The 25,933-nt window shown below is 39.5% G+C and overlaps 2 protein-coding genes across 5 annotated transcripts; one reads left to right on the top strand and one right to left on the bottom strand.

Annotated features, from left to right (window-relative positions):
* The first annotated feature begins 5 nt into the window (after nucleotides 1–5).
* LOC5511869 (tetratricopeptide repeat protein 7B) lies at nucleotides 6–18,384 on the top strand. 3 transcript variants are annotated; one of them, XM_048730365.1, is made up of 22 exons: nucleotides 6–262; nucleotides 1,207–1,355; nucleotides 1,465–1,633; nucleotides 1,701–1,908; nucleotides 3,588–3,666; nucleotides 4,192–4,406; nucleotides 4,653–4,716; nucleotides 5,788–5,925; nucleotides 6,324–6,407; nucleotides 6,880–6,984; nucleotides 7,246–7,360; nucleotides 7,547–7,604; nucleotides 8,380–8,452; nucleotides 8,695–8,757; nucleotides 9,385–9,443; nucleotides 9,651–9,770; nucleotides 9,843–9,952; nucleotides 10,610–10,744; nucleotides 13,446–13,543; nucleotides 13,851–13,955; nucleotides 14,140–14,231; nucleotides 17,355–18,384. In XM_048730365.1, the coding sequence occupies exons 1-22, from the start codon at nucleotides 133–135 to the stop codon at nucleotides 17,482–17,484; spliced, it is 2,499 nt and encodes an 832-aa protein (XP_048586322.1). In that variant the 5' UTR covers nucleotides 6–132; the 3' UTR covers nucleotides 17,485–18,384. The 3 variants fall into 3 exon arrangements, with proteins under 3 accessions (XP_048586322.1, XP_032237113.2, XP_048586323.1); XM_032381222.2 differs by having other exon boundaries at nucleotides 8,656–8,757; XM_048730366.1 differs by lacking the exons at nucleotides 13,446–13,543; nucleotides 13,851–13,955; nucleotides 14,140–14,231; nucleotides 17,355–18,384 and adding an exon at nucleotides 12,665–13,350 and having other exon boundaries at nucleotides 8,656–8,757.
* On the bottom strand, nucleotides 18,069–25,698 carry LOC116618005. Of its 2 annotated transcripts, XM_048730367.1 has the most exons (4): nucleotides 25,516–25,698; nucleotides 23,691–25,296; nucleotides 19,128–19,255; nucleotides 18,069–18,952 (listed from the first exon to the last, which is right to left on the bottom strand). In XM_048730367.1, exons 2-4 carry the CDS (start codon nucleotides 23,832–23,834, stop codon nucleotides 18,886–18,888), a joined length of 339 nt encoding a protein of 112 aa, XP_048586324.1. In that variant the 5' UTR covers nucleotides 23,835–25,296; nucleotides 25,516–25,698; the 3' UTR covers nucleotides 18,069–18,885. The 2 variants fall into 2 exon arrangements, with proteins under 2 accessions (XP_048586324.1, XP_032237114.1); XM_032381223.2 differs by lacking the exons at nucleotides 18,069–18,952; nucleotides 19,128–19,255 and having other exon boundaries at nucleotides 24,010–25,296; nucleotides 25,516–25,677.
* Nucleotides 25,699–25,933: the final 235 nt, after the last annotated feature.

Genomic DNA, 25,933 nt, shown 5'->3' with positions numbered 1-25,933 from the left:
GTTACCTGTGTCAGCTTCCAGGGGATATCATGGCGGCGATGTTTTAGTTGTTGTTTTGTCATTTGTCTAAGGATTTTTTCGGTATATCGCAGATCTGATGTTGCAATAGACTATACATTGTACACCACACAGATGGCACGTAGAGTGTCCCGTACAGCACTAGAAAATGAGATCGAGCGAGCTAGAGTAGAAGGAAGATGGGAGAGTTTATCCAAATTAGTGGAACAGCTTTGTACTCGCACGACACAGGAATCGCAGATAGGTGAGATTATTAACTCAGGGAAACATATCTTATCGTAGTTACTTCCCTGATTAGATTAATGTGACTCGCTCCATCGTCACCGAGTGAATCCACAGTAAATTTTGATCGTAAGAAGCTATGTGAAATTTGTTTTCTACAACACAAACAACGAAAACAGAAAGAAAAGCTTGAGAACTGAATTTTGCGAACTTGGATTAAACTATTTTTTTCTAGGATTCTAAAAAGGACGAGTCCTTGTTATTTCCTCTGATTTACCATAGTCAAAAACCAATCAGAAAGCGAGATTATAGGCGCAAGTGTTGCGGAATATTTATTATTCAATTTAATTGTCCGTGTAATTCTCTTGTTTGTTTCCTAGAGGAGGGGAAAGGGGTGACATTCCTTTATTAGAGGGAAGGCATTATGAGGGGTCATCCACACTAACATGGATTCGTTTGGATCTGTTTACTTTTTGATACTTTTAGGCCTTCCGTCCACACTAACATGCATGCTGGATCCAGCAAATCCGTATACTTTTGAAAACACTGTCGAAAGTGAATCAAAATGAATCCGAATACTTTGGTCCGTAGCATGGAGTGTCGAATCCGTATCAAAATGAAAACAATGGCGTCATATCGCAGGCGCGCGCTGCTTTGAGCACGCGCTGTCATAAAAATGACATCACCCCGTACCTTTCAGTGTTTTCAAATGTTTGAATCCATTTTAGTGTGGACGGCTAGATCCAGGCAAACACGCTGCGAAAACCCATGTGAACCCATATCAGGTGATGCGTTTTCATCGAAACAAACCCAGATACTTTTGAATCCGTGTTAGTGTGGACGATCCCTGAGTTTCATAATATTCCAGTTTTATAAGTCTGCAGCCTCTACAACGTTGACTCTGTATAATGTATACAGTAGTTTTGTTGAGAGACACAGCTTAAGAAAGCTTTTGCTTGTTTTTAGATTCCTTGAAGATCCTTCTTCTTGCTGAAGCTGATCTTGAGACATACAGCAGAGACCACAGTCTTGATGTGAATGACCTGAGAGCTGCTAGAAGTGCCTTAGAGCCTGTTGTGACAAAGCTAAATAATGTTATTCAAGAAAGAAAAAAGGTTGGATTAATAACAGAGATATTTTATCCAGTGAAAATTCCAGTCCACAGAGACAGAATTATAGAGTTTGATTTGCATGATTGACAGTTAATCATCATTCTTCTAACAGGATGAAAGATCACAAGAAGCCATGCTGCTGCTGTGTAAAGCATACTTTATCCAGGGAGAATTCCAGTCATCTGTCCAGTGCTGTAATGAGGCTGGGGCTGACGACCTGGTGATTGACATGCACTTCAAGAGAAAGTCCAGACTAGTTGCAGAGGCATTTGCCTATAAAGGTATCAAATTTGTTGTGTTTCTTTGCTTTAAAGGGCTAAGGTCAAATAGTTTTTCATGTGTTTTTAGCCATGGCTCTTGAGGAGTTGAAATTGACAGGAAAGGATGAGATCCAAGAAGATGACATAATCTCATGTTATGAGTATGCTGGTGATATAGCCATATGGCTCATGGCAGGGCAGAAAGCATCCTTCGCTCAGACTTATGTGATTGGAGAAATGAGTCAGGCCATTGAAGTTGCTATCCAGCGTGCACCCATCCTTCACATAAAAAATGGGTAAGCTTTATTAGTTTGTAGGGGCAATTCATATAATTTATATATTTGTGCCTCCCACTTCTGCCTTTAGGAGAGGTGAAGAGGGGTCCTTGATCAAGAATCCTTGATGCACCTCTGGATCCAGAATCCAAAATCCATTTGTGATAAATTTCAGTCTCTAGGGGACGGGGGAGAGAGGTCAGTTCCTGGCTATCCTTCTACAGTAGACTTGATAGATGTGTGAAATCTAGAAGAAGATTATGAACATTCTGCTATCACTGCATTTATACATATATTTATACAGCCTATATGTTCGTGAATTTTGCAAACGTTGTTTGCGAATTTCGCAAACACTGTTCGCGAATTTCGCGAACAGTGTCCCTATGTTCATGAGCGGTACTGTACTTGAATAAGTACCCTGGCACTCATAAAATTTTTCTTCTCTCAGACAGGGTGCTTATTGGGGAGAGGCGCATATTTAAAAGGGCAAATCTTGCACAAAAGGCTGAATAATGTTTTTATTCAATTAACTTTTATTCATTAAATATTTATCTCTTTCTTCTCCAGACTCTATTAACTCCAGTGCTTTCTACATGTATGATAGTTATTTTACTCAGTTACATAGAACCTGGGTAGCGGGAGGGGGGGGCACTTATTCAAGGGATGCACTTATTAATAGTTTTAGTTCAAAAGGGGTGCTTATTCAGGGGAGGTGCTTATTATAGTTTTAGTTCATAGGGGGTGCTTATTAATAGTTTTGGTTCAAAGTGGGCGCTTATTTGAGGGAGGCGCTTATTTGAGGGAGATGCTTATTCAAGTCAATATGGTATGCTACAGTACTACCAACAGAAGAAAATTCCAGTTAGACTGAAATACATTTTAAGTATTTTAGGAGGGGGACATAATAACCATTTTAACAAATGGCTTTCGAGTACAATACAAAGTGCCTGTATTTTGAGATCAATTTTCAGACTTGTGTACATTTCATTTTTCTTTGTTTCCTCCCTTTTAATTTTCCATCTCAAGGTGCAATATTTGAAGTTTAATTTGGTCTTTCACCAAATTCCTTAAACACAAACGTGCACTATAAAAGGGGCTTGCCTTAGGCAAGCTGTCACTCGTCATTTGACATCACTGAGTGCAGAGCTCCATTGAGAGAAGCCAGAAAGTTATAATAGAGATCAAAATTGGCCGAAAACACACCATTGAAGTAAATACTGTCTATTTATTAGCCATTCTTTGAAAAAAACGAAAAATAACGGAGGATTAGAGAGGTTTTGAAGTGATGAATTTTGCAAATTGGTTGTTTGTCCGCACGCGTACCTGAATGACGCCATTCCAAATGAGCGCGCACGCTGTGTTAAATTTCTCAAATGCAATTTTTTCTCTTGTTTTAGTAGAGAATTGACTCCAAACACTTTCCAGAATATGCCTGATAGCTCTTTAACAATCTCTTGTACTTTACAGTTCTCGTAGTTTGTCGTACGGCTTTACTTTTTGCTACGTTTTCTTCTGGCAGTTTCAGAGATCCGCACTCAATGAAGTCTAGTTGTGAATTGCGACGACTTGCGCGAGAGCTTGCGGGCGGAACGATCCCTTTTATAGCGCGCATTCATGTTTAAATTTTCTGAACAAGTAAGATGTAACTCTGATATAACCTTTGTTAACTCTTTTTCTTCATATAATTATGTTATTCTCAGGAGACTTACTCAAGGGATAAATCGATTTAGACAAATGCTGCAAGCTTTAGAGTCAAAAGCGACTCATAATCTTAGAAAGGTTAGTGTTCTTTATTTGAGTAAAACAGTTGTAGAAAGTATGGCAGATTACTTATGTTCCCCTATTTTGATATCAGGATGGGTGGGGTCTTTTGTTGGTCAAATAAAAGTCTTAAAGAATAGTCTTTTCTCTATCTCTATAATCATTCAATTGCGGCAGACAAGCACCTTAGGGATAGACAATTGAGTACTTTCTTGGAGCATGTTGGTCTAGTTTTCATACAGTACCCGTAGCGAGTATCATAACGTCCACTCTTGAGTGTCAAGCCGTGATTGACTAAATTGAGAGTATCGACTCGTGGATTGATCGATTGTTGTTTCTGTAGTCTGTAGCTGGGCTTATTTTGACTGCGTTATTGTAGTAATATTAGGACTTCAAATTTTTTAACCATTTTTACCATTTCGTAAGCTTCATATGTATTTCGTTAACAAACATTTCAGATTGAACCACCCTTTTTAATACGTGCTAAACGCCGATTTTACATTCTGAACTTTTGTTATTTCTCAAACTCAAACTCATTTTTAGATTTTAGCCCAGCAACTAGCTCAGGTTCTTGTCCGGGGAGTTTGTGAGAGAACATACGAAAAGCCGAATTACCAGAATACCAATATTCCTGGCTCTATTGTATCTTTGTCCCGTGGTGCCGGCAAACCTGAGGCTGGCAAGTCAACAGCCATCAATGTCATGATGACGAGATTGAACAGTTTTCCTCTCAAGCCATTGGTGTACGCTAGTGACAGGTATGAAGTCACTGCCCATGGGGGGAGGGGTGATGGACCAGTGGCGCATCCATCCATGGGGGCTCGTGTAATATACGCAAGGTATAGACTTAAAAAAAAATGACAGTTAAAGAAAAAATGACAGTTAAATTTCCTATGAGCAGATGTTGAAAAACTAGATACAGTAGAATTTTTTTAATTAGGCTAGACGCTGAAAGAAAAGATTTTAATGAATTCAATTATGTTAGTGTTTCTTTCTGGTTCCAGTTTGTTTATTCCTCGCGATGAGATTGAGGAGGCACTATTGCTGTTACTTCTTGAGGACTCTATGGTAAGGTTTCACTCCTGGTCTATGGACAAAATGGTCGAAACGTCTAGTATTCTTCCTTAGCCCCACACTAATTACCTGGTATTATTTTATTTACGTGTTTGTCTGTTTTTTATTTTTATTTTCTAACCAAAATGAGTAACTTCGCACATTAAACTTGCTCAAAACGACCGCAACGCAAAAATAGCCCAATCATGGCTAAGCATTGGAAACTCGCTCATCTGACTTCAACACAAAGCCCTTTGCTTGGCAAGCTGACGCTATTTACAAAGAATTTTATCAGTCCATCAACAACTCTTAACTATCATGCGGAAATACTATCTAGTCACGTGCATATATAAATATATATATGCACGTATAAATATATATATATATATATATATATGCACGTATATAATATATATCTAGTCACGTGCATATATAAATATATATATGCACGTATAGTGTTGGTTGGTTGAAGAATGATCCTCTTTATAGATTTAAAGATTTTGATCTTCCCCGAACTTCTCGGGCCCGAAATTCACATGGCTTGCTTAAATATTAAGAAAGTTATCGGGACCTCGCAGTCACCCGATACTTTTCGGGTTACTTTTTCTCGGGCGTTTCGAGAAACAGGCGCCAGCCCTTGGCCGTTCTGGCCTAGAGTTTCGCCACAAAGTAAAACCGGAAACGAGATGTCCCTACGCCATTTCTCCAAACATTTTTGAAACAACGTATGACAGCTCTTCTCTCCCACACCTTGACCAGCCTCACAGGGAGCTCGACTTTACGGTTTGAATAAAGTTGGAATTGTTTGGTTCGTATGTCTCTTTTGTCCATGGTTTCAAAGCCTGGCGCACTGGGCGCTCTCTCATTTTACTGCAAAATGAGCCCCCTTATCACGGCATTCTGTAGGTGTTGCGTGACAGGGTCCTGTATGTAGTACTGTACTGCGCATGTTCTCGAAACTGGCTCATATTGACCTCGTGTGGATGTGATTCTGTAGGCGTTGTGTGACGCGGTCCTGTATATAATACTGTACTGCGCATGTTCGTGAAACTGACTCATTGACTTTGTACTGATGTGATTCTGTAGGTGTTGCGTGACGCGGTCCTGAGTGTAGCACCGGCAAAGGCAGCCGCTCGATCCAGGACAGTCAGTGAAGCCAACACAGTGTACGACCTGCTGACCATTGCTCTGACACGGCGGGCTCAATATGGCATGCTTGTCGAGGTAAATATATAGGTAATATGCTTTTTTTTATAGTAGGCCGTCTGTTATTTGACCGCAAAAAGGAGGCTTTGAAAGGTTGGAGTCTGTTTACAGCCGTTTTGGTACTTTTTGATAGTTTTACTATATAAGTTGAAGCTTATAAGAATGGCATACGGTTATATGCTCCGAAGAAGGGCTAACGCCCGAAACGTCAGCGCAACTAGTCTGTTTCACAGAGGCGTTTGACATTTTCAAATTTGTGTTGGTTTATACAGTTATATGAGCCGAGCCAATGTTGGCTCATAAGTAGTCAGTAGGGTGCTATAAGATCTGTCTGTAAGTATTCTATGAATGTATTGTATTTGTAAACCTCAAGTTGGATTAAAAGAAGTTCGAATTTGTTTCAACTGCGTTTTTAGTGTCTTGACAAGGGAATGAAGCTGGCCTATGAAGAGTTTCATCTCTGGTTCCAGTTTGCACTTTCGCTTATCAGCGCTGGCAAGGTAAACGCAGTTAAACCAGCCTCTGTCAGCCGCCATTTTGTCATCTTAGCAAAATGCCAAGTGTGATAAAGCATGCATTTTCACCGGCTTATTTGGGAAAGATATTGTGATACTTTCGATTGAATGTGGTAAATAAAGTATAAAACTTCGTTTTACATGGTTATTTCACATAATTCACATATGTGAAACATTCGTCTTCCAATAATGAAAACAAAGATGTGGCTGACTTTGTTTCTGGCCCTTGGAGGCAACACAGTCTAAGTATTAGGCTTACATGTCAGTTTTATAAGGGCAAAGTAAACCTGGCCCCTAAACCGTGAGTTGTGTTACGGCACCACTAATAACGGTCTCTTCTTACTAAAATAAACCTCTAGTTAGGCATATCCTGTATTCTGCTATCCCAACCACAGGAACCCCACTCTGTTTTACCCGCCTTACCACGTCTTTTACTCACCTTCACGCTTTTTTGCAGTACCAAAGGGCCTTATTGGTTCTCCGTCAGTGCGCATGCCTGAAACCAGACGATCCGCTGGTCCCACTGTACGCTGCCAAGCTTTGCTTTAACCACCTTCACCAGGTAAAGTGTATACCAATAGACCTTTTCGCGGTTATGATTAAAAAAAACAATTGCTAAAATGCCAATGGGCATGTTTTGATCGAAATGTTGCTGTCTTTTGTGTTTTGTTGTTCGATTGTTTTTTTTGCCGAAAGAAGAAATGCGCGCGCCCGTTTGAGCTTAGGTGTAAAACCACAGGGCTTCCATATATTGTAATTGAAACCGCGAAAAGCCGTGATTAGGTACACCTTATATATCAGAAGAATTATCGTTCTTATTCAGCTGGAAGAAGGCGTGGGCTTTGCCAAGCAAGTGGTTGCCATGGGAGATGATAATGAGTGGGCGTCACGTGCTTACCAAGCCCTCGGTGTGGGGTATGCCATGCAGGCTGTAGAAGGTAAGCTAACATAGAAAATCTCAATACTTTCATGATTTGCTCCCCTTTGAAAGAGTGAAGAGAATTTAAATCTGATCAATTTTTTGGTTAGCTTATTTGATGTTAGTACAGTACAATATATCCTGATATATTTTATTGTTGCTATTTGTAATAAGTTTTTTACGTTTTTGTTCCTTTTTTTTTCAGCTTCTTTGAGTGCTGACCGACAAAGGCTACATAAACTTGCAATAGATGCACTTGAAAGGTTAGAATGCATGCCATTATTTTTTTTTTAAAGCTGTAGACCTGGACGGGCTTGCGACGCGCGATACTGTGGCCACCTTGACAGTGTTGTGTGGGTAAACCAATAAAGCAGGAGGATGCGAGAAATGTACTTTCTGATTGATATGAACTTCACTTGGTGCTTGAGTGCTTATCACTTATCACTAATCTTTCAAAATGCTTGCATGCTTTGGGCTTACTTTTGGTGACTGTTTTGGTGACTGTGTATCGCACTATAACTCTTTGTATCCGGTGGCCACGGTAGCGGGTATCGCACAACAGCACTCGTAAATCGCGCACTCTGATTGGTCAAGAGTCTATGTTTGTGGAGTCTCTAGTCTCAGTCAGGATCACGTTAAATTATAGCCTGCCTAGCAAGCGTTTCTTGACATTGAGCAAGTTTCACCCAGTAGAAGCCAAACTCAGATTAATTAATTTTTTTAATTATATTACCGAAATTCCTATGTTGCTGGGAGAGAGGGTAGAGGGGGGGGGTAAATAGAGGGGCGTTCATTACAAATTTGTAAGCTTGGGGGGGCGCACATTAGATAGGAGGCGTTCTTTAGATAGGGTGCTTTTAATAGATCATTTACGGTATTGTTTTATAAAATATCGGACATCGCTTGCTTAGCAATCCTGGCGCTGTTTAAAAAACATGTGGGGATTTACTGTACGATCCCTGTGTCTTGTGGTCAACAAGTAAATGCGAATATTTGTTTATAGGTCCATCTCACGAATGTGGCTTTTTTTTTCTCCAGTGCGCATGCTCATGACCCTGAGGACGCTGACATACTTTTTCATCTCGCGTTAGCGCAGGCTCACACTAGACAGGTAAGTTTCCTCGAAAAACGTGAGAAAGAATGTAATTAAAAACACATGGCAGTCGGTCGTTGGCGTGTAAAGTCCCCATTCAGTTGTAGTGCCGATTCATTATCATTCTTAGATCCACAATTTTCAAGATTTATCGAGATGTATGTGAGAGGGGTGGGATGGGATGGCTAAAGGATAATGTACACTTGGTGTTGTGATTCAAGATATCTAGAGCTGTGAAAAATACTTGTGCTGCTCTCAAGATCGAAGGCGACAACTTGCGCTTTCTTCATCTAATGGCGTTGCTTCTCTCTGCACAGAAAAAGGTAAACAAGGGCTTATGCTTTGTTCTTTTTTTTTTAGAAGAATGACCTTCTTTGACCTTCGATCAGATCCGTAACAAAGTTACAGTAACATAGAAAATTTAATCTTACATGTGAGAACTGCTCTGCGGTACCTGCATCAAAATGACAAAAATGGATGACTGTCTTAAAGGGGCACTCGCACGTAACAAAACGTAAAATATTCCTGATTACCGTATAGTATATTTTATGCAAAGGTTCTAGTTGGCTTATTTATGCAGTTTCAAGGTTTGAATAAAGGTACAGCCTGTTCCAAAAGCTAAAAATACTATTTTCAATCCATTTCCATCCGCTCGATGTGAGGCGTTCAAACCAGAATATTGTATTTATCTGAAAAATCAAACGTCATTAAATAAACCTGGATAGTTATTTTGATTATCCCACATGATTTTCACTGTTTTGGAGATTGCCGAAATAACACGTTACGCTTCTCGGTAGAAAACCAAGGAAGGTATTAGAGGTGTGGTCATCTGCTCCCCCTCACTTCCCCTCCTCCCGCATTTCATTAGGAAATAACATATGAAACCATTTAGAATGTTTGTGGTTTGCCCCTGCGCTGTGTGAGTCTAATCGTGATGTCTTTTATGACAGTTTTCTGAGGCGCTGGACATGTGTGAAGCCGCATTGATGGAATATCCGGACGACTTCAGGTTTGAAAAAATGAGTCATAGATTAACTGTTGTGACAGTGATTCCTAATAAAATAATTAAGTTGAAATGCTGTTAAAAAAAAAGAAATTACTACCGCGATTGTATTCGTACTCAATTGTTATGCAGCTTGCTACTTACGAAAGTAAAAGTCTCTGTATGATTATAATGCAGACTAATATATTTGTATTCGTACAAAATATGTTGCAGCTTGCTTCTAACAAAAGTGAAACTAGAAGAAATATGTATTGGTAGTGACCAGGCCCTCATCACTTGCAAGCAGCTGCTGGAGACCTGGAAACAAGTTTACGACTCTGAGCTATCTTCTGGGTAAGTCTTGAAACTTTGGAGATTTTTGCTTTCTATTTGACAGGGATACAAGAATTATTTTTTCCCCCGCAGGTTTAGTGATATGCAAAGGGCTGGGTCGGGTCTACTCGACAAAGTCATAGCGGATACGAGGAGCTTGAAGCAGATACCGCTGACCGAGATTAGCAGCGAGAAAGATGGTGGTACGTCACATGTTGTCATTCATAGGGGTCTAAAGGAGCCTGAAAAGATAACGGAAAGAAGGAGCTCTTCTATTTCTCCTTCTCCTTCTTTCCCAGCCCCTTGCTTAGAAGGTTATAAACTGTGAAGTGGGTGTGGGGCGGGTAGGGGGCTGATTCTGAAGCGTACACATCTCTTTCAACACGCCTGATTAAGATTAAATGTTCATATAGTGAAATAGGTCCCAAAACCTTTCCTTTTTGTGATCTCAGTAAGTGCTGTCACTAACGACTGGAACCCTTGTAAAAGCCTGGAAATAAGTTTGAGGTCTTTTTCGGTTATTCTATATACGAATATATATCTGTATTCCATATTGGGGTTCTCCTTGGTCAAAATGCCCATATCATGCGTTATTTCCATCAAGAAGACTCTGGTCATATTGTGTTTTCCTAAACAGTTATTCTTAAACACTGATCAAGTGCTTCATATCACTAAATCTTCTTCAAAAGGAAAAGAAAATACTTTTACCGTGGACGATCCAGGTGGAGCCAAATCCGCCGAGATGCCTGAATCCGCCCCCTTCCCCCCCCCCCCCCCCAATCCGCCGAGATGCCTGGACTAGCCCCTCCTGCTTGTCCTATTACTTGTAACCATCCTTTTCTTTCTCTCCGTTTGCAAAGATCCAGAAACAGGTTCTATCGCGGCATCTGTGCGTCTGGAGCAAGCTTTATCAGACGAGGCGGCCTCTGCATCCATAGGCAAACTAAGCGTCTCCGCCGTGCTCGCACTGCAGTCCAAAATATGGCTTGCAATAGGTATGTCTGCACTGCAGTCCAAAATATGGTTTGCAATAGGTTTGTCTGTACTACGGTCCAAAATATGGCTTGCAATAGGTTTGTCTGTACTACAGTCCAAAATATGGCTTGCAATAGGTATGTCTGTACTACAGTCCAAAATATGGTTTGCAATAGGTATGTCTGTACTACGGTCCAAAATATGGCTTGCAATAGGTTTGTCTGTACTACAGTCCAAAATATGGCTTGCAATAGGTATGTCTGTAATACAGTCCAAAATATGGCTTGCAATAGGTATGTCTGTACTACTGTCCAAAATATGGCTTGCAATAGGTTTGTCTGTAATACAGTCCAAAATATGGTTTGCAATAGGTATGTCCACACTACAGTCCATAATATGGCTTGCAATAGGTATGTCAACACTAAAGTCCATAATATGGCTTGCAATAGGTATGTCCACACTACAGTCCATAATATGGCTTGCAATAGGTGTTTCAACACTACAGTTCATAATATGGCTTGCAATAGGTATGTCTGTACTACAGTCCATAATATGGCTTGCAATAGGTATGTCAACACTTCAGTCCATAATATGGTTTGCAATAGGTATGTCAACACTACAGTCCATAATATGGCTTGCAATAGGTATGTCTGTACTACGGTCCAAAATATGGCTTGCAATAGGTATGTCAAAACTACAGTCTAAAATATGGCTTGCAATAGGTATGTCAACACTACAGTCCATAATATGGCTTGCAATAGGTATGTCTACACTACAGTCCATAATATGGCTTGCAATAGGTATGTCAACACTACAGTCCATAATATGGCTTGCAATAGGTATGTCTGTACTACGGTCCAAAATATGGCTTGCAATAGGTATGTCTACACTACAGTCCATAATATGGTTTGCAATAGGTATGTCTACACTACAGTCCATAATATGGTTTGCAATAGGTATGTCTACACTACAGTCCATAATATGGCTTGCAATAGGTATGTCTACACTACAGTCCATAATATGGCTTGCAATAGGTATGTCTGCACTACAGTCCAAAATATGGCTTGCAATAGGTATGTCCACACTACAGTCCAAAATATGGCTTGCAATAGGTATGTCCACACTACAGTCGATAATATGGTTTGCAATAGGTATGTCTACACTACAGTCCAAAATATGGCTTGCAATAGGTATGTCCACAATACAGTCCATAATATGGTTTGCAATAGGTATGTCTACACTACAGTCCAAAATATGGCTTGCAATAGGTATGTCCACACTACAGTCCATAATATGGTTTGCAATAGGTATGTCTACACTACAGTCCAAAATATGGCCTGCAATAGGTATGTCCACAATACAGTCCATAATATGGTTTGCAATAGGTATGTCTACACTACAGTCCAAAATATGGCTTGCAATAGGTATGTCTGTACTACAGTCCAAAATATGGCTTGCAATAGGTTTGTCTGTACTACGGTCCAAAATATGGCTTGCAATAGGTATGTCTACACTACAGTCCAAAATATGGCTTGCAATAGGTATGTCTACACTACAGTCCATAATATGGTTTGCAATAGGTATGTCTACACTACAGTCCAAAATATGGCTTGCAATAGGTATGTGTACACTACAGTCCAAAATATGGCTTGCAATAGGTATGTCCACAATACAGTTAAAAATATGGCTTGCAATAGGTATGTCTGCACTACAGTCCATAATATGGTTTGCAATAGGTATGTCTACACTACAGTCCATAATATGGCTTGTAATAGGTATGTCAAAACTACAGTCCAAAATATGGCTTGCCATAGGTATTTTTTCACTACGGTGAAGCAGAGATGGATTAAAGAGAATGGCTGAGTTACGATGGATACGTTGAAATTGAGATGGATTATGTAGGATGGATAGGTCGTTCACGGTGTGTTCCTGTTCCATAGCTGGCGTGTTCACGGTGTGTTCTTGTTCCATAGCTGGTGTGTTCACGGTGTGTTCTTGTTCCATTGCTGGTGTGTTCACGGTGTGTTCTTGTTCCATTGCTGGTGTGTTCACGGTGTGTTCTTGTTCCATAGCTGGTGTGTTCACGGTGTGTTCTTGTTCCATAGCTGGTGTGTTCACGGTGTGTTCTTGTTCCATAGCTGGTGTGTTCACGGTGTGTTCTTGTTCCATTGCTGGTGTGTTCACGGTGTGTTCTTGTTCCATTGCTCGTGTGATTTTGTTCCATTGCTCATGTGTTCTTGTTCCATAGCTGGCGTGTTCACGGTGTGTTCTTGTTCTATTGCTGGTGTCTTTTTGTTCCATTGCTGGTGTGTTCACGGTGTGTTCTTGTTCCATTGCTGGTGTGTTCACGGTGTGTTCTTGTTCCATAGCTGGTGTGTTCACGGTGTGTTCTTGTTCCATAGCTGGTGTGTTCACGGTGTGTTCTTGTTCCATAGCTGGTGTGTTCACGGTGTGTTCTTGTTCCATAGCTGGTGTGTTCACGGTGTGTTCTTGTTCCATTGCTGGTGTGTTCTTGTTCCATTGCTGGTGTGTTCTTGTTCCATAGCTGGCGTGTTCACGGTGTGTTCTTGTTCTATTGCTGGTGTGTTCTTGTTCCATTGCTGGTGTGTTCACGGTGTGTTCTTGTTCCATTGCTGGTGTGTTCACGGTGTGTTCTTGTTCCATTGCTGGTGTGTTCTTGTTCCATTGCTGGTGTGTTCACGGTGTGTTCTTGTTCCATAGCTGGCGTGTTCATAGGTGCAGGCAAGGACGCCGAGGCAAACGCTTGTATTCAAGAAGCTAACCTGATATTTCCGCTTTCCCCAGATGTTCTATATCAGGTGAGAATCCCTTTACATTGCAGAAGGGTGCTGTGAGCTCCTTCTCTTGCCAACCTCTGGTACGCAACAGCAACATAAACACAACTATACGCGCACTCTTATTTGTCCACGTTTGAGTATGAAAATGAAACGTCGCAACAGAAATACAGAAAGTTTGTATTTTCTCTTGAGGCATTATGTTTTGTCATCTTTTCTCGTGTTTAGTTAATCAATGATTTGCACTTACCTTGTTGATGATAAGTTTTTCTCCAATGACATTTTCTTGTGGTCATGATATTGTTGCTATAGTTTCTTCCCTTTTCTTTAGCGTGGCCGAGTATTCGAGATCCGTGGTGGTCTGAACGACGCAAAGACGTGCTATACCAACGCCATCTCCATCAACCCGAGCCACGCGCCAAGTATGGAGCGGTTGGTGAGTCACAGCATTTGCGCTCTTTATGGAACACCCCATTTCGACTATATTTCAGTAGCAATAGAAATCCGCTTAATTCGGTGTGAATTTAAAATTCATAACATAATTGGCTCACTTCCTCAAGAAGGCCGCGATAGCGCGCTATAATTGTTATGTTTGAAACCCACGTTTTTGTATTGTTTAGGGAGTTGTCTATCAAAAGTTGAACAATCTTGTTATGGCTGAAAAGATGCTCCGAGAAACTATCAATGTGGATCCGACTGTACATGCTGCTTGGTACGTTATTAGATGTTGTTTAACATAAATACCACTTAAAGAGGCTACAATGGATTGCTTTGCTCGTTTCGTGTTCGTCCTGTGTTTGTCTGCTTGCTTGCTGTTTTAACTATAAAGATATATTATACACACTTACTAATGACTTTAACTCTGATCTCTTGTTTAATTTTTGGGGTAGTCCTTATTTAATTAGCCCCAGGCTTCTTTTGGGCTTCCTTACCAGGAATGCCACCTTATTTTTTGTGTATTCATATTGTTTATTAATATATGTTGTTATTATTTTCTTTTTATATGTAAATATGTATTTTCTTTCCTGGTTAAACTAATAAACTGAAACTAAACAATAAGTTGTGAGAAGGCATGCATTTCCATTGGTTATGTTGCTGAAGTATAAAGCTTTAATTTTGGATGGTTATAATTTGCCACCCAATATGGGAAGAGAACAGTAACAAAGGTGTGGGTGGCTAAGGTTATTTGCCGCAAGGGTTCATGGGACTCTTCAGGCTACCCTCCATATTCCCTCTTAAAGCCTAATGGCACATTGTTGAGTAAACTGTGGCCAACACATGGCCTGCCTCTATGTTAGTTTGCAACACATTTTGTGATAGAGGGTTGCCAAAAAAAATGTGATTTACATGGATATTCCCAAGAATTACTTAGAAAATTGTTGAAGAAGAACTGCTTCATTTTGTCACAAAACCAACACGTCCAGCTTCTCTAAAGACCTTGGATCTTGTGTTATCATCCTCACCAGCTCTTGTATCTGATATTACTATCCACCCAGGGATGAGTGACCATGATATTGTCAAGTTCAGCATTAACACCAGAGCAAAACGTATCAAGAGTCCTCCTCATTAAGTTTACCTCTACAAGAAAATGGACATTGAGGCTCTCCAAGAGGAAATGGCTAGAGCTGCTGAAGAATTCTCCCGCCATTGCACAGAAAGATCCTTAGAAGAAAATTGGTCCTTTTTTGAAGACAGGTTGAAATCCGCAGTAGAGACAGATATTCCACACAAGTTTACAAAGTCAAAAAAGTCCCTCCCATGGATAACCAAATTAGTAAAAAGACAAATACGTAAGCGGGACCGCCTCTTGTCCAAAGCACTGAAAACCAACAACAAAAATTCCAAAGCCTGGTGTGCCTATCGCTGCCAGAGAAACTTTGTGGTGAAATTACTTAAATCATCTTATAACTACTACCTAAATACTGTGATTGGTGGAAGTTTGGAATCAAACCCTAAAAAATTCTGGAGCCATGTCAAACACTGTAGAACAGAAAGCTGCAGTATACCTACTTTGCGTCAAGGTGACTCAATGTATATTTCGGATAAGGACAAAGCTGAGGCATTAAATAAGTATTTTGAGAGTGTTTTCACACAGGACAATGGTGCTTCTCCTCACCTTGGTCCTACCACATGTACTTCAATCCAAGATATCATATTTACTCAGGCTGGTGTCCACAAACAACTTGCTGGACTAAATGTATCCAAGAGCAGTGGCCCTGATGGTATCTAACCCCGTGTGTTACGGGATCTGGCAAAGGAACTTTCCGGGATGCTGTGCTTTATTTTCAACCAAAGCTACAATGAGGGGACCTTACCAGCAATTTGGCTATATGCGATGGTCGTCCCAATACATAAAAAGTTAGCTAAAGATCTTCCGGAAAACTATCGCCCTATCTCTCTTACCTGTATCAGTAACAAGATCATGGAACACATTGTTCTCAGCCATCTGAACAAACACATATCATCTAACAACATATTATCAATATTTCAACATGGCTTTCGTGCGGGTTTTTGTTGTGAGACGCAACTAGTCCTCACTTTTCATGACTGGGCAACCGTGCTAAACCATCATGGCCAAGTGGATGCTCTGCTCCTAGACTACAGTAAAGCTTTTGACAAAGTGTCACACCCAAAGCTTTTGAAAAAGCTCTCTTATTATGGTATCAGGGGGAAAACATTGGCTTGGATATCTGGTTTCCTAAATAAGAGGTCCTAGTATGTGGCAGTCAATGGCACCCACTCTGATAAAGTACAAGTAACATCAGGAGTACCACAGAGTTCCGTACTGGGACCGACCCTGTTTTTGTTGTATATCAACGATATCTGTAAAGCATCAAATTCTCAAATCAGGCTATTTGCAGATGACACCATCATATACCGCCCAATCACATCCATGGATGACCACCGCACTTCAAGATGATCTGGATAATGTACTTGATTGGTCAGCAGCTTGGCAGATGGAGTTTAATGTAACCAAGTGTTACTTGTTGTCAGTCACCAAGAAGCGGAGACCGTCATGTTATCAGTATACAGCAAGTACGGGGTCCTTTGCCCAAGTATCAGATCAAGATTACCTAGTACGGTGTAATGAGCAACTGTGCTGGGGCCCTCACTGTGCTAAAAAAGCTACAAAGGCCTACAGAACACTGGGTGCGATCAGAAGAACTTTAAAACACTGTGCCCCTGAAGTTAAGGAACGTGCGTACCTCTCCCTTGTTAGACCGATGCTTGAGTATGCGTCAACATCCTGGAGTCCTTACACTGACACAGATGTTTTGCGGTTGGAGCAAGTTCAGAAGAACGCTGCTCGTTTTGTCTGCAACAATTATAACTACCAAGCAATATCGTCTGAACTGGTTAACCAGCTAAGCTGGGACACATTGGAAATAAGGCGACTTTACCATCAAATAGTATTACTGTATAAATTTTATAATAATCTCGTGGCTTGTCCTCTCCCTAGCTGTGTCGTTCCAACAAATCGATCCACTCGGAGGCACTCACTTAGCTTTCAACAATTGCACTCGAATATTCTTTCCTTTAATTATTCTTTTTCTAAGAGCATGGAATTTACTTCCTGATAATATTGTAAACCTAAGTAATCTAGAGTCCTTTAAAACAGCAGCTTTGCCAGCCATCAGGCAACTAAAGGTGCCTCCGCATCTCCGCCGGCTGTAAACTGGCCGTGCCCTCCCCAGTATTAGCGTAAGCTACTTTATACTATTGTATAGGGGAGTAATTTATTAAAGTATTAAAGTCATCTCGCCAGTACAACTCGCCGATATAGTGCACACTACAGCAGGTCATTGTCACCATTTTTCTCATTTATCATCCACAGGCACCATCTTGGGACAGTACTAGAAGAACAGGGAGAGCACGAGGCTGCTAGTGAATGCCTGTTCACGTCGGCAGACCTAGAGGCAACATGTCCGATACTTGGCTTTACTACAATACCATGGTACATGTAGGACATGTCCGATACTTGGCTTTACTACAATACCATGGTACACCATGACAACATGTCGATACTTGGCTTTACTACAATACGATGGTACATGTAGGACATGTCGATATTTGGCTTTACTACAATACGATGGTACATGTAGGACAACATGCCGATACTTGGCTTTACTACAATGCCATGGTACATGTAGGACATGTCAATACTTGGCTTTACTACAATACAATGGTACATCATGACAACATGTTGATACTTGGCTTTACATCCATACCATGGTAAATGTAGGACAACATGTCAATACTTGGCTTTACTACAATACCATGGTACATGTAGGACAACATGTCAAATACTTTGCTTTACCACAATACCATGGTACATATAGGGGTCAGTAGAACTAGATGCAACGTGTCTGATACTTGGCATTTTAACAAATTTTAACAATACCATGGTGTGACCATGGTATAAAGCTATATTTAAAGCATATGCAGGTATATTTGTGGAATTAAATGTAGATCCCTTCATAAAGAAGATAAAAAACGTCTAGGCTTCCTCCTGGGTCTGGCACAGGGGAATCAGAAGATGCTCTATACATTGCTTTGTTTCTTTTTTATTTTTGAATCACTGTAATTGTGAATCTCTGAGTTGGGGATTTCTTCAAAAGTAATGTGCTATTTGTCGTGGAAAACACATTATCCTTTTTTATCCTTCAAATTGCATATATTATGTTAAGAATAACAGAAATAAATAGATACCTTTTAAATGGGTAGTCCTCTTAAAGCAAGGATTACTTTGTTTTCATTTCTGGTGTCCATCAAATGAACAATAAAACTTGTTAGTAACTTCATTTAATAATATTATTTATAATTATTGATTATGGTGGCAAACTAAATAAAACAAAATAGACTTGTGTCAGCCTTATCTTAAATAGACCTTGAAACATTTGCTAAGGGAAATTTCCTTGATCACCAAATGGAGTAAGAGCTCTTTTGTTTGTTTACTGAAACAGTTGTGATAGCCTGATTACATACCCTAGTTCCAGAGCCTCGAACGTCTCTTTATTTAGCTTGCTGGCCAACAAATAGAGAGAGGGTAGGGGGTAGGGGCACTTCAGACCGAACCACTCCTTCCACAGACTATGGCCATATGCTAAAGCACTATTTTGACTATATTTCACAGGATTTTAATTCCCTGAAAGACTTGTCTGTGCATGCCTAGATCTCCTTTGAACTCCCCATAATGTTAATATCTAAGTACCACCATGATATCATGACCTTGGATGGGGTGGGAAAATCCCTTTTTACTGTATGCACTGTGCTCAAAGTCTTCTTGTCTTGGATTTGTCCCATGTCTCTTGATGACTAAGAGGCCCTCTTGTGATATATGCAAAGCCACTGCAAGCCATCTTTGATCAGATCATTTCTTTTGCAAGTGCATCTGAGAACACAGGCAGGCCTTGATATTTAGAGAGAAGGTTGCTGAAACAAAAAAAAAATGATTGACTTGAGGCAACTAGGCAAATCTCCCCCAAAACTGCCATGCTTATTTTTTGTTCTATTGTTAAATCTTGGCCTTATTGGTTTATCTAGGTTTGCCTACCCCTGTCCCCCCTGGGATAGGGTAATGACTTTTACCCTGTAGTACAACAAATACCTTTTCTCTTCCAGTTGCTTCTTGTGCTTGTTGAGTAGTTCTATTTGCTCTTCACAACTTGTGTCAAGTCCAGGAACTGTGTCAAGTAGCTCCCTACAATGCTGAAGTTTGGCTCTAAAGCTGCTTACCTGAAAAAAAAAGCAATAAGTAAATACACCTTTTGCTGTTCATAACGAGAAAATACGCCTTCATTTGCGCCAAAAGTCAATTAATAAAACGAAAATACATTCCTTTGAATGAGGCAACATTCATTTGCGCAGAATGTTTATGAGAAACCAAAAAAATGGAAATGCCAAAACTCACATTTCTGAATAGATTTTTTCACATTTATACTCTCTTATGTCTAGCGTTTATGGATTCAACTGATGCACATTCAGGGGGGGGGGGGGGCACCAAACAACAAGACCGCCAAAGGTTTATTGACTTGGGAACAAGGCCTCACGACCACCATGTGGAATTCTTTCTATAACACTCAACATTACAATCATAAACCATGATTCTATTCACGATTTACATCCATACATGTAACTCTTTTAAAAAGTATAACAAGAAAATAGTTACACATAGAAAATAATTTTAATTTGAGGTTCTGAATTTTGTTACAGACATTACATGTGATTACTCACAAAACAAGGTTTTATTTGTACTACAAGCAGAATTTAGATCCTTTTTGAGTGGTACTTCATATTCTCTGTAGTAGCAAAATGAAGAACAGAGATATGGCACAAGCAATGGGAAAGTCCTTTAATAAGAGAATAAATGACATTACAGACGTTACACAAGAGCATTACAGATATTACACAAGAGCATTACCGACGCTACACAAATGTGTTACAGATTTTACACAAGAGCATTACCGACGCTACACAAATGTGTTACAGATGTTACACAAGAGCATTACCGACGCTACACAAATGTGTTACAGATATTACACAAGAGCATTACAGATATTACACAAGAGCATTACAGATGCTACACAAATGCGTTACAGATGTTACACAAGAGCGTTACAGATGTTACACAAGAGCATTACAGATGTTACACAAGAGCATTACAGATGTTACACAAGAGCATTACAGATATTACACAAATGTGTTACAGATATTACACAAGAGCATTACAGATATTACACAAGAGCATTACCGACGCTACACAAATGTGTTACAGATGTTACACAAGAGCATTACAGATGTTACACAAATGCGTTACAGATGTTACACAAATGCGTTACAGATGTTACACAAGAGCATTACAGATGTTACACAAATGCGTTACAGATGTTACACAAGAGCATTACAGACGTTACACAAATGCGTTACAGACGTTACACAAGAGCATTACAGATGTTACACAAGAGCATTACAGATGTTACACAAGAGCATAACAGACGTTACACAAATGCGTTACAGACGTTACACAAGAGCATTACAGATGTTACACAAGAGCATTACAGACGTTACACAAGAGCATTACAGATGTTACACAAGAGCATAACAGACGTTACACAAATGCGTTACAGACGTTACACAAATGCGTTACAGACGTTACACAAGAGCATTACAGACGTTACACAAATGCGTTACAGACGTTACACAAATGCGTTACAGACGTTACACAAATGCGTTACAGACGTTACACAAATGCGTTACAGACGTTACACAAATGCGTTACAGACGTTACACAAATGCGTTACAGACATTACACAAATGCGTTACAGATGTTACACAAATGCGTTACAGACGTTACACAAATGCGCTACAGACGTTACACAAATGCGTTACAGACGTTACACAAATGCGTTACAGATGTTACACGAATGCGTTACAGACGTTACACAAATGCGTTACAGACGTTACACAAATGCGTTACAGACGTTACACAAATGCGTTACAGACGTTACACGAATGCGTTACAGATGTTACATTCCTTTTTGAACAAGAAAACCACTGTATATTTAATATTTATTGTTTGATCAATCACTCCAATTTCTCCAGATTATCTGTCAAGGACATATTGCAAAATTGAGGCTGTGAAAGCAGTTCACAAACTACTGTGTATTATTTGCTACAGTTATGCATTATTACTTCCATAAAAGAAAATAAAAGAAAACGTTAATATATTTGGTCCCTTCTTGTGAGATTGGTTGTGAGATGCAAAAACAAAAATAAGTAATTAACTTCTTCAAGAGATAACTATGCAAAAAAATCAGTAATTAGAAAAAAAATATTGAGATTATTGCTGAAAATTTATCATAAAAAAAAAGATGAAAAATTCTTAACAGCACGATATAGTTTGTTTGATGATTGTTTTGATAATTTATCATTTTGGAACTAAAATACTATGGCACATATGCAAATAGTTTGGTTTTATAAACTGCATGGAAATTGCCTTATTGGGCTCCCTGTGGTTTTTAAAAACAATTTCACGTCACTTCAATTTCGTGAATTTCACGATTTGAAAAGATTTGGAAAAATAAAGTGACGCGAAAATTAAGTGTTGCGAAAATCAGGATGCGTGGAAATAAAGTGAGTACACAAGAAGCCTATATGGGGAAATATTGGCCCTTTTATGGAAACACCTTGTTTATTTCGTCATCTACTGTATTCATAGATTTTTTTTTAATCTAAATTTAGCACATGCATCATTTCGTTACAAATTGTTTCAGTTTTAATGACAACCACATATTTTAATTTCACTTGTTTCGCTTGATTTTATTATCCCAAAATCGTGAAATGGCAAAAATAAAGTGATCTGATTTTTTACAAAAATAGGAAAATCTCAAAAATAAAGTGTAGCGAAATATCGCCATCTCAAAATCGTGAAATTTTGACGTCGTGAAAATTAAGTGTAATAAGCTAGTTGATAGCAGATGTTTATTGAAATACACAAGGACTATATTGTTTGTACAATTGCACTAATGATTGTTAAGAGGGCAGTAATGATTGTTTGCTAATGCTATTGTTTGTCAAAATATGTGATATTAATGTAAATAACTGTTATGTTCGTGACATTGATTGTCAACCCACTTTGTTGAGATTTCGTTTAATCTTAAAGAGATGAATATTTGTGCAGTTGAATGTTTTTTTTTTCAGCTGATTGCCCTTATTTACAAAATTTATGCTCAAAAATGCAATTGAATGACCACATTTATGCAAAATTTCAAATTGAATAATATGCATTTTGCGCAAATGTATGCGGCTTCATTCAAATGGATGTATTTTCGTTTATTGATTGACTATTGGCGCACATGAAGGCGTATTTTCTCGTAATAAACAGCAAAAGGTGCACCATGGTTTTCAAAATATCCCGACAACAACACAAAAATATTAACCTGTTTTTAATTTGATTTTGTTCGATTTCCAAACAAAATCAAATTCAATTTGTCTGAAGGGTTTATAATTCGCTAAAATCACAGACTAAACAAAAGATCATAAATAAGATTTTTATGTGATTTTTTTAAAGCCAAGAATAATTATAAATCCGCAATCAAGATTATCAGAATCCAAAATCCCACCCTTCAATAAATTTCAATAAATAATCTGTGATCCATTACGTTTTAAAAATTTGTCAATCTGCTCATTTTTCTGCCGGCCCGAAAACCTATTCACCTCCCCCCTAAGGACAAAAGAATTCATGCAAATTAGCCCTAATTGTGCCAGAAAATCATGTTGAAGCTAAGGTGGTTAGATAAAGTTGCCAGCCATGTCATATTAACATACTTAGTCCTGATTAATATGTCACGCTTCTGCCATTCCGAATCTAATGGTTTGTATTTGACACATGAACATCAACATCAATTAAGTATGACACTGCACTAAGCACGACTGCGCCAGTTGTGGGGCACGGCAAGAGCATGACAATGATTCAAACATCAAGCTTTTGACAAGCTTTTTTTTATGCATCAGAATTTCTGCATCAAGTTAGCTTTTAGAACTCGCAACCTACTGGGCACGACTCATTAAATGCGACATCTGAATCAACGTTGAACCCAATGTATTTGTGTTGATACAAATAGATAACGGCACAAGTGCGACTTATGAATTGGGCCTTTGTATCAATACAAAAATAAGAGACAAACTTTATATCATTCTAAACTCGTACACTCAAGCTTCTAGGGAAGAAAAAAACACCAGAAACAACTAAGTCCATTGACTGGTACCATGAAGAAATAGATTTTTATTTAAAACAAAATCTATCATAATGATAGGGGACAAGTGATAGAAATCGTCCTAAATCTATACGTTAGTCACTTCGCTACGACCTTCATGTTATTTATAGTGTAAGTGAATATATGTCAGGTATAAACCTATTTAAATTAATGTTGAGTATAAGAAATTGGAAAATGTAATGTGTCTGTTTAGGACATTCAGTGAGGCTACCTAGGCTTCCAGTGAGGCTCGTGTAGTGAAGACACGGGTTTTTAACACATGAAAACAACACTGTTGCCAAACTCTGTTCAACTTTCCATTTTCTTATAGTCAAACTTAATTGAAAAATGTGCATAAAGCACGGCCAATTGTCAACTCCACTGAACCCCTACTGTAAAATCAAAACAACCTATACCTTCTTTGACATCTCTTGTGGATCTCCCATCTTTTGTACTGATTGAATTATGTCAAATACCGTCGGAAGAAGGTTAAATTCCTCTGTTAAATCCACTTGATCGATGGATTCAATCTGATTTTGGGTTGGCTGATGAGCCGCCATCTTGGTAAAGTAGATTGGCACTAGCTCGTTCAGATATTGGACAGGGTACCCGAGACATTGGGGGGCTATATGCAAAAAATACTCGGGGAATATTCTTGGTGATGAAATTGATATGAAATTAACTATCTCATACAATTTAGAAAAATTCCATTTCGATCACAACAATGCAGCAAAATGATGTTCTCACGTATTTTACTTTCCAAGAATATTATATACTCGTACAAAATTAATCTAGATTTATGGATTAATATCATTTACATTACTATTCACTATTCTATTTTTTATTCGATTATCTAAAAACTTGTCCATGCAGTTCCAATCCAGTTTCCGGGGCGTATATTCATCCATTCCAGTTTTGGGGGGGGGCGTATATTCACTTGCGCGCCACAAAAGCGGAGAAGGTCTTGATATTATACCAATTATTTTTGTAGCCACCCCATCCCATGTGAAGATAGAAACTTTCTTGTCTCTGGGTGTGCCACTTGCCACAAATCTTCTTCCAGATCTTGATGCATCGTCGCCACTTCCTGTACCTCGTTGTGTACTTTGTAGCCACAGCATAGTGTTGGGACTTGGCCTTTCCCTTCACCCAGATGCCCACAATGGCCGGGTACTTTGCTTTAATGGCGTCCCTGGCTTTGTTACGGATCCACGTTCTGGTTATTCCAGTCCAGGACAGCCAGTACTTGTAGCTGGAAATGGTCGCCGACTTTCCCTGTCGCGCCTGATACCACTTCTGAATTCTTCCCATGCCCTTGGGTGTGGTCGCGCCGCCACCAAACAGGCAGAACGTTTTAAGCTCTTTATTGATTGCAAGAATGTAGTCTTGGACTGTTGGATTTTGGTACTTTGGGGCGATACAGTTGGGGGATCCTGCCACGCCTTTATAGCAGCGGAATAGGTGCTTGCTGTAGCCATACGAGGAAGAAGTGTGTGCCAGACGATCATAATAGCCGAAGACCATGGCCCAAGCGACCGGTCCACACCCCACCGGACACTTCGCTCCTTTCACTGTGAACTGCTTGTAATCGGGGAATGTGATTTCTTGAGGGACTGACCATGTCTGCCATGCTGACCATGGTTTGTATTCCTTTTTAGGCCCCCTTGCTTGAAGTTCAATCTCTTTGTCTGCATCTTGATCATCTATCATTGGGTCATTAAGATCAGTTTTTCCTGACTCATCAGTATCAGAAGCAGGCTCCTCAACCTGTTCGTCTTCGTCATCGAGGGCAGCGTCATCAACTTCAGGTGCTACATGCTCGTCAATGTCCGGGGTGGCCTCTTGCAATTCAGGGGCTTCAAGTTCTTCGGTATCTTGGGCTTCAAGTGTTTCGGTGTCTGGGGCGGACTTGGCAACCTCAGAAACTTCAAGTTCGTCGGCAGCTGGGGAGGCTTGCCCGAGCTCCGCAAATGCTGTTACCAACAAGACGGCCAACAAGGCCGCAAGAAGAGTAAATTTCATCTAAGAAAAAAGTACAATTAACATCACAGTATGATGAATTCCCAGAGCCTCCAAAAGATCGGTTATCTGAATAGCATTTTTCTACATTGATAATCTTTAGTACCAGATTCTGAGAACATAAAAGGTATTACAGCCTAAGGGTTACAAACGCGACAAGATTGCATTTTAATGTTGAAGTTGTCCGCAAATTTACCAATGATCTGTCTTCTAGAGTCTTACCTCAGAGCGATGGATTCCTCACGTCCTCGCCAGTACTGTAGCAGACGGTTAACTAAACTGCTCACACACTGGTGCTCTTTTTATAGCCTTTTAAACGTGCCTCGATGCAATTCACCTCAAGTATTCTAGAAACTTTAGTCATAATTCATTGTCTAAAGTGGGCGGGTTTTGAATATGCTCTATTAATTGTAAAGTATGTAATTGTATAGTAAAGTATTTAGCTAACCTTACACAACCCGCTACACAATCAAGAGTATCATGATATAGATTTTAAAAAAATACAAAAGATCTGTCATAACTTTAATTTGAATACTCGACAGTTTCTTAAGAAGTTGTTGAACTTTGACTTCTTTAATGATCCATATAATGGTTTTGCGCAGCTAAATACCAAAACGGCTAAAAAAGCATAAATTATTCG

Source organism: Nematostella vectensis, chromosome 7 (genome assembly GCF_932526225.1).
Source record: "Nematostella vectensis chromosome 7, jaNemVect1.1, whole genome shotgun sequence".
Lineage (NCBI taxonomy): Eukaryota > Metazoa > Cnidaria > Anthozoa > Actiniaria > Edwardsiidae > Nematostella > Nematostella vectensis.
Note: the sequence above shows the minus strand (reverse complement) of the source record. Positions and strands in the feature narration are given on the sequence as shown.

Coding starts and splice junctions, on each gene's coding strand:
- LOC5511869 (XM_032381222.2), top strand. CDS start 133: ATGGCACGTAGAGTGTCCCGTACAGCACTAGAAAATGAGATCGAGCGA. Junction 4,717..5,787: donor TACTTCTTGAGGACTCTATG/GTAAGGTTTCAC, acceptor GTGATTCTGTAG/GTGTTGCGTGACGCGGTCCT. Junction 9,953..10,609: donor TAGCAGCGAGAAAGATGGTG/GTACGTCACATG, acceptor CCGTTTGCAAAG/ATCCAGAAACAGGTTCTATC.
- LOC116618005 (XM_032381223.2), bottom strand. CDS start 25,296: ATGAAATTTACTCTTCTTGCGGCCTTGTTGGCCGTCTTGTTGGTAACA.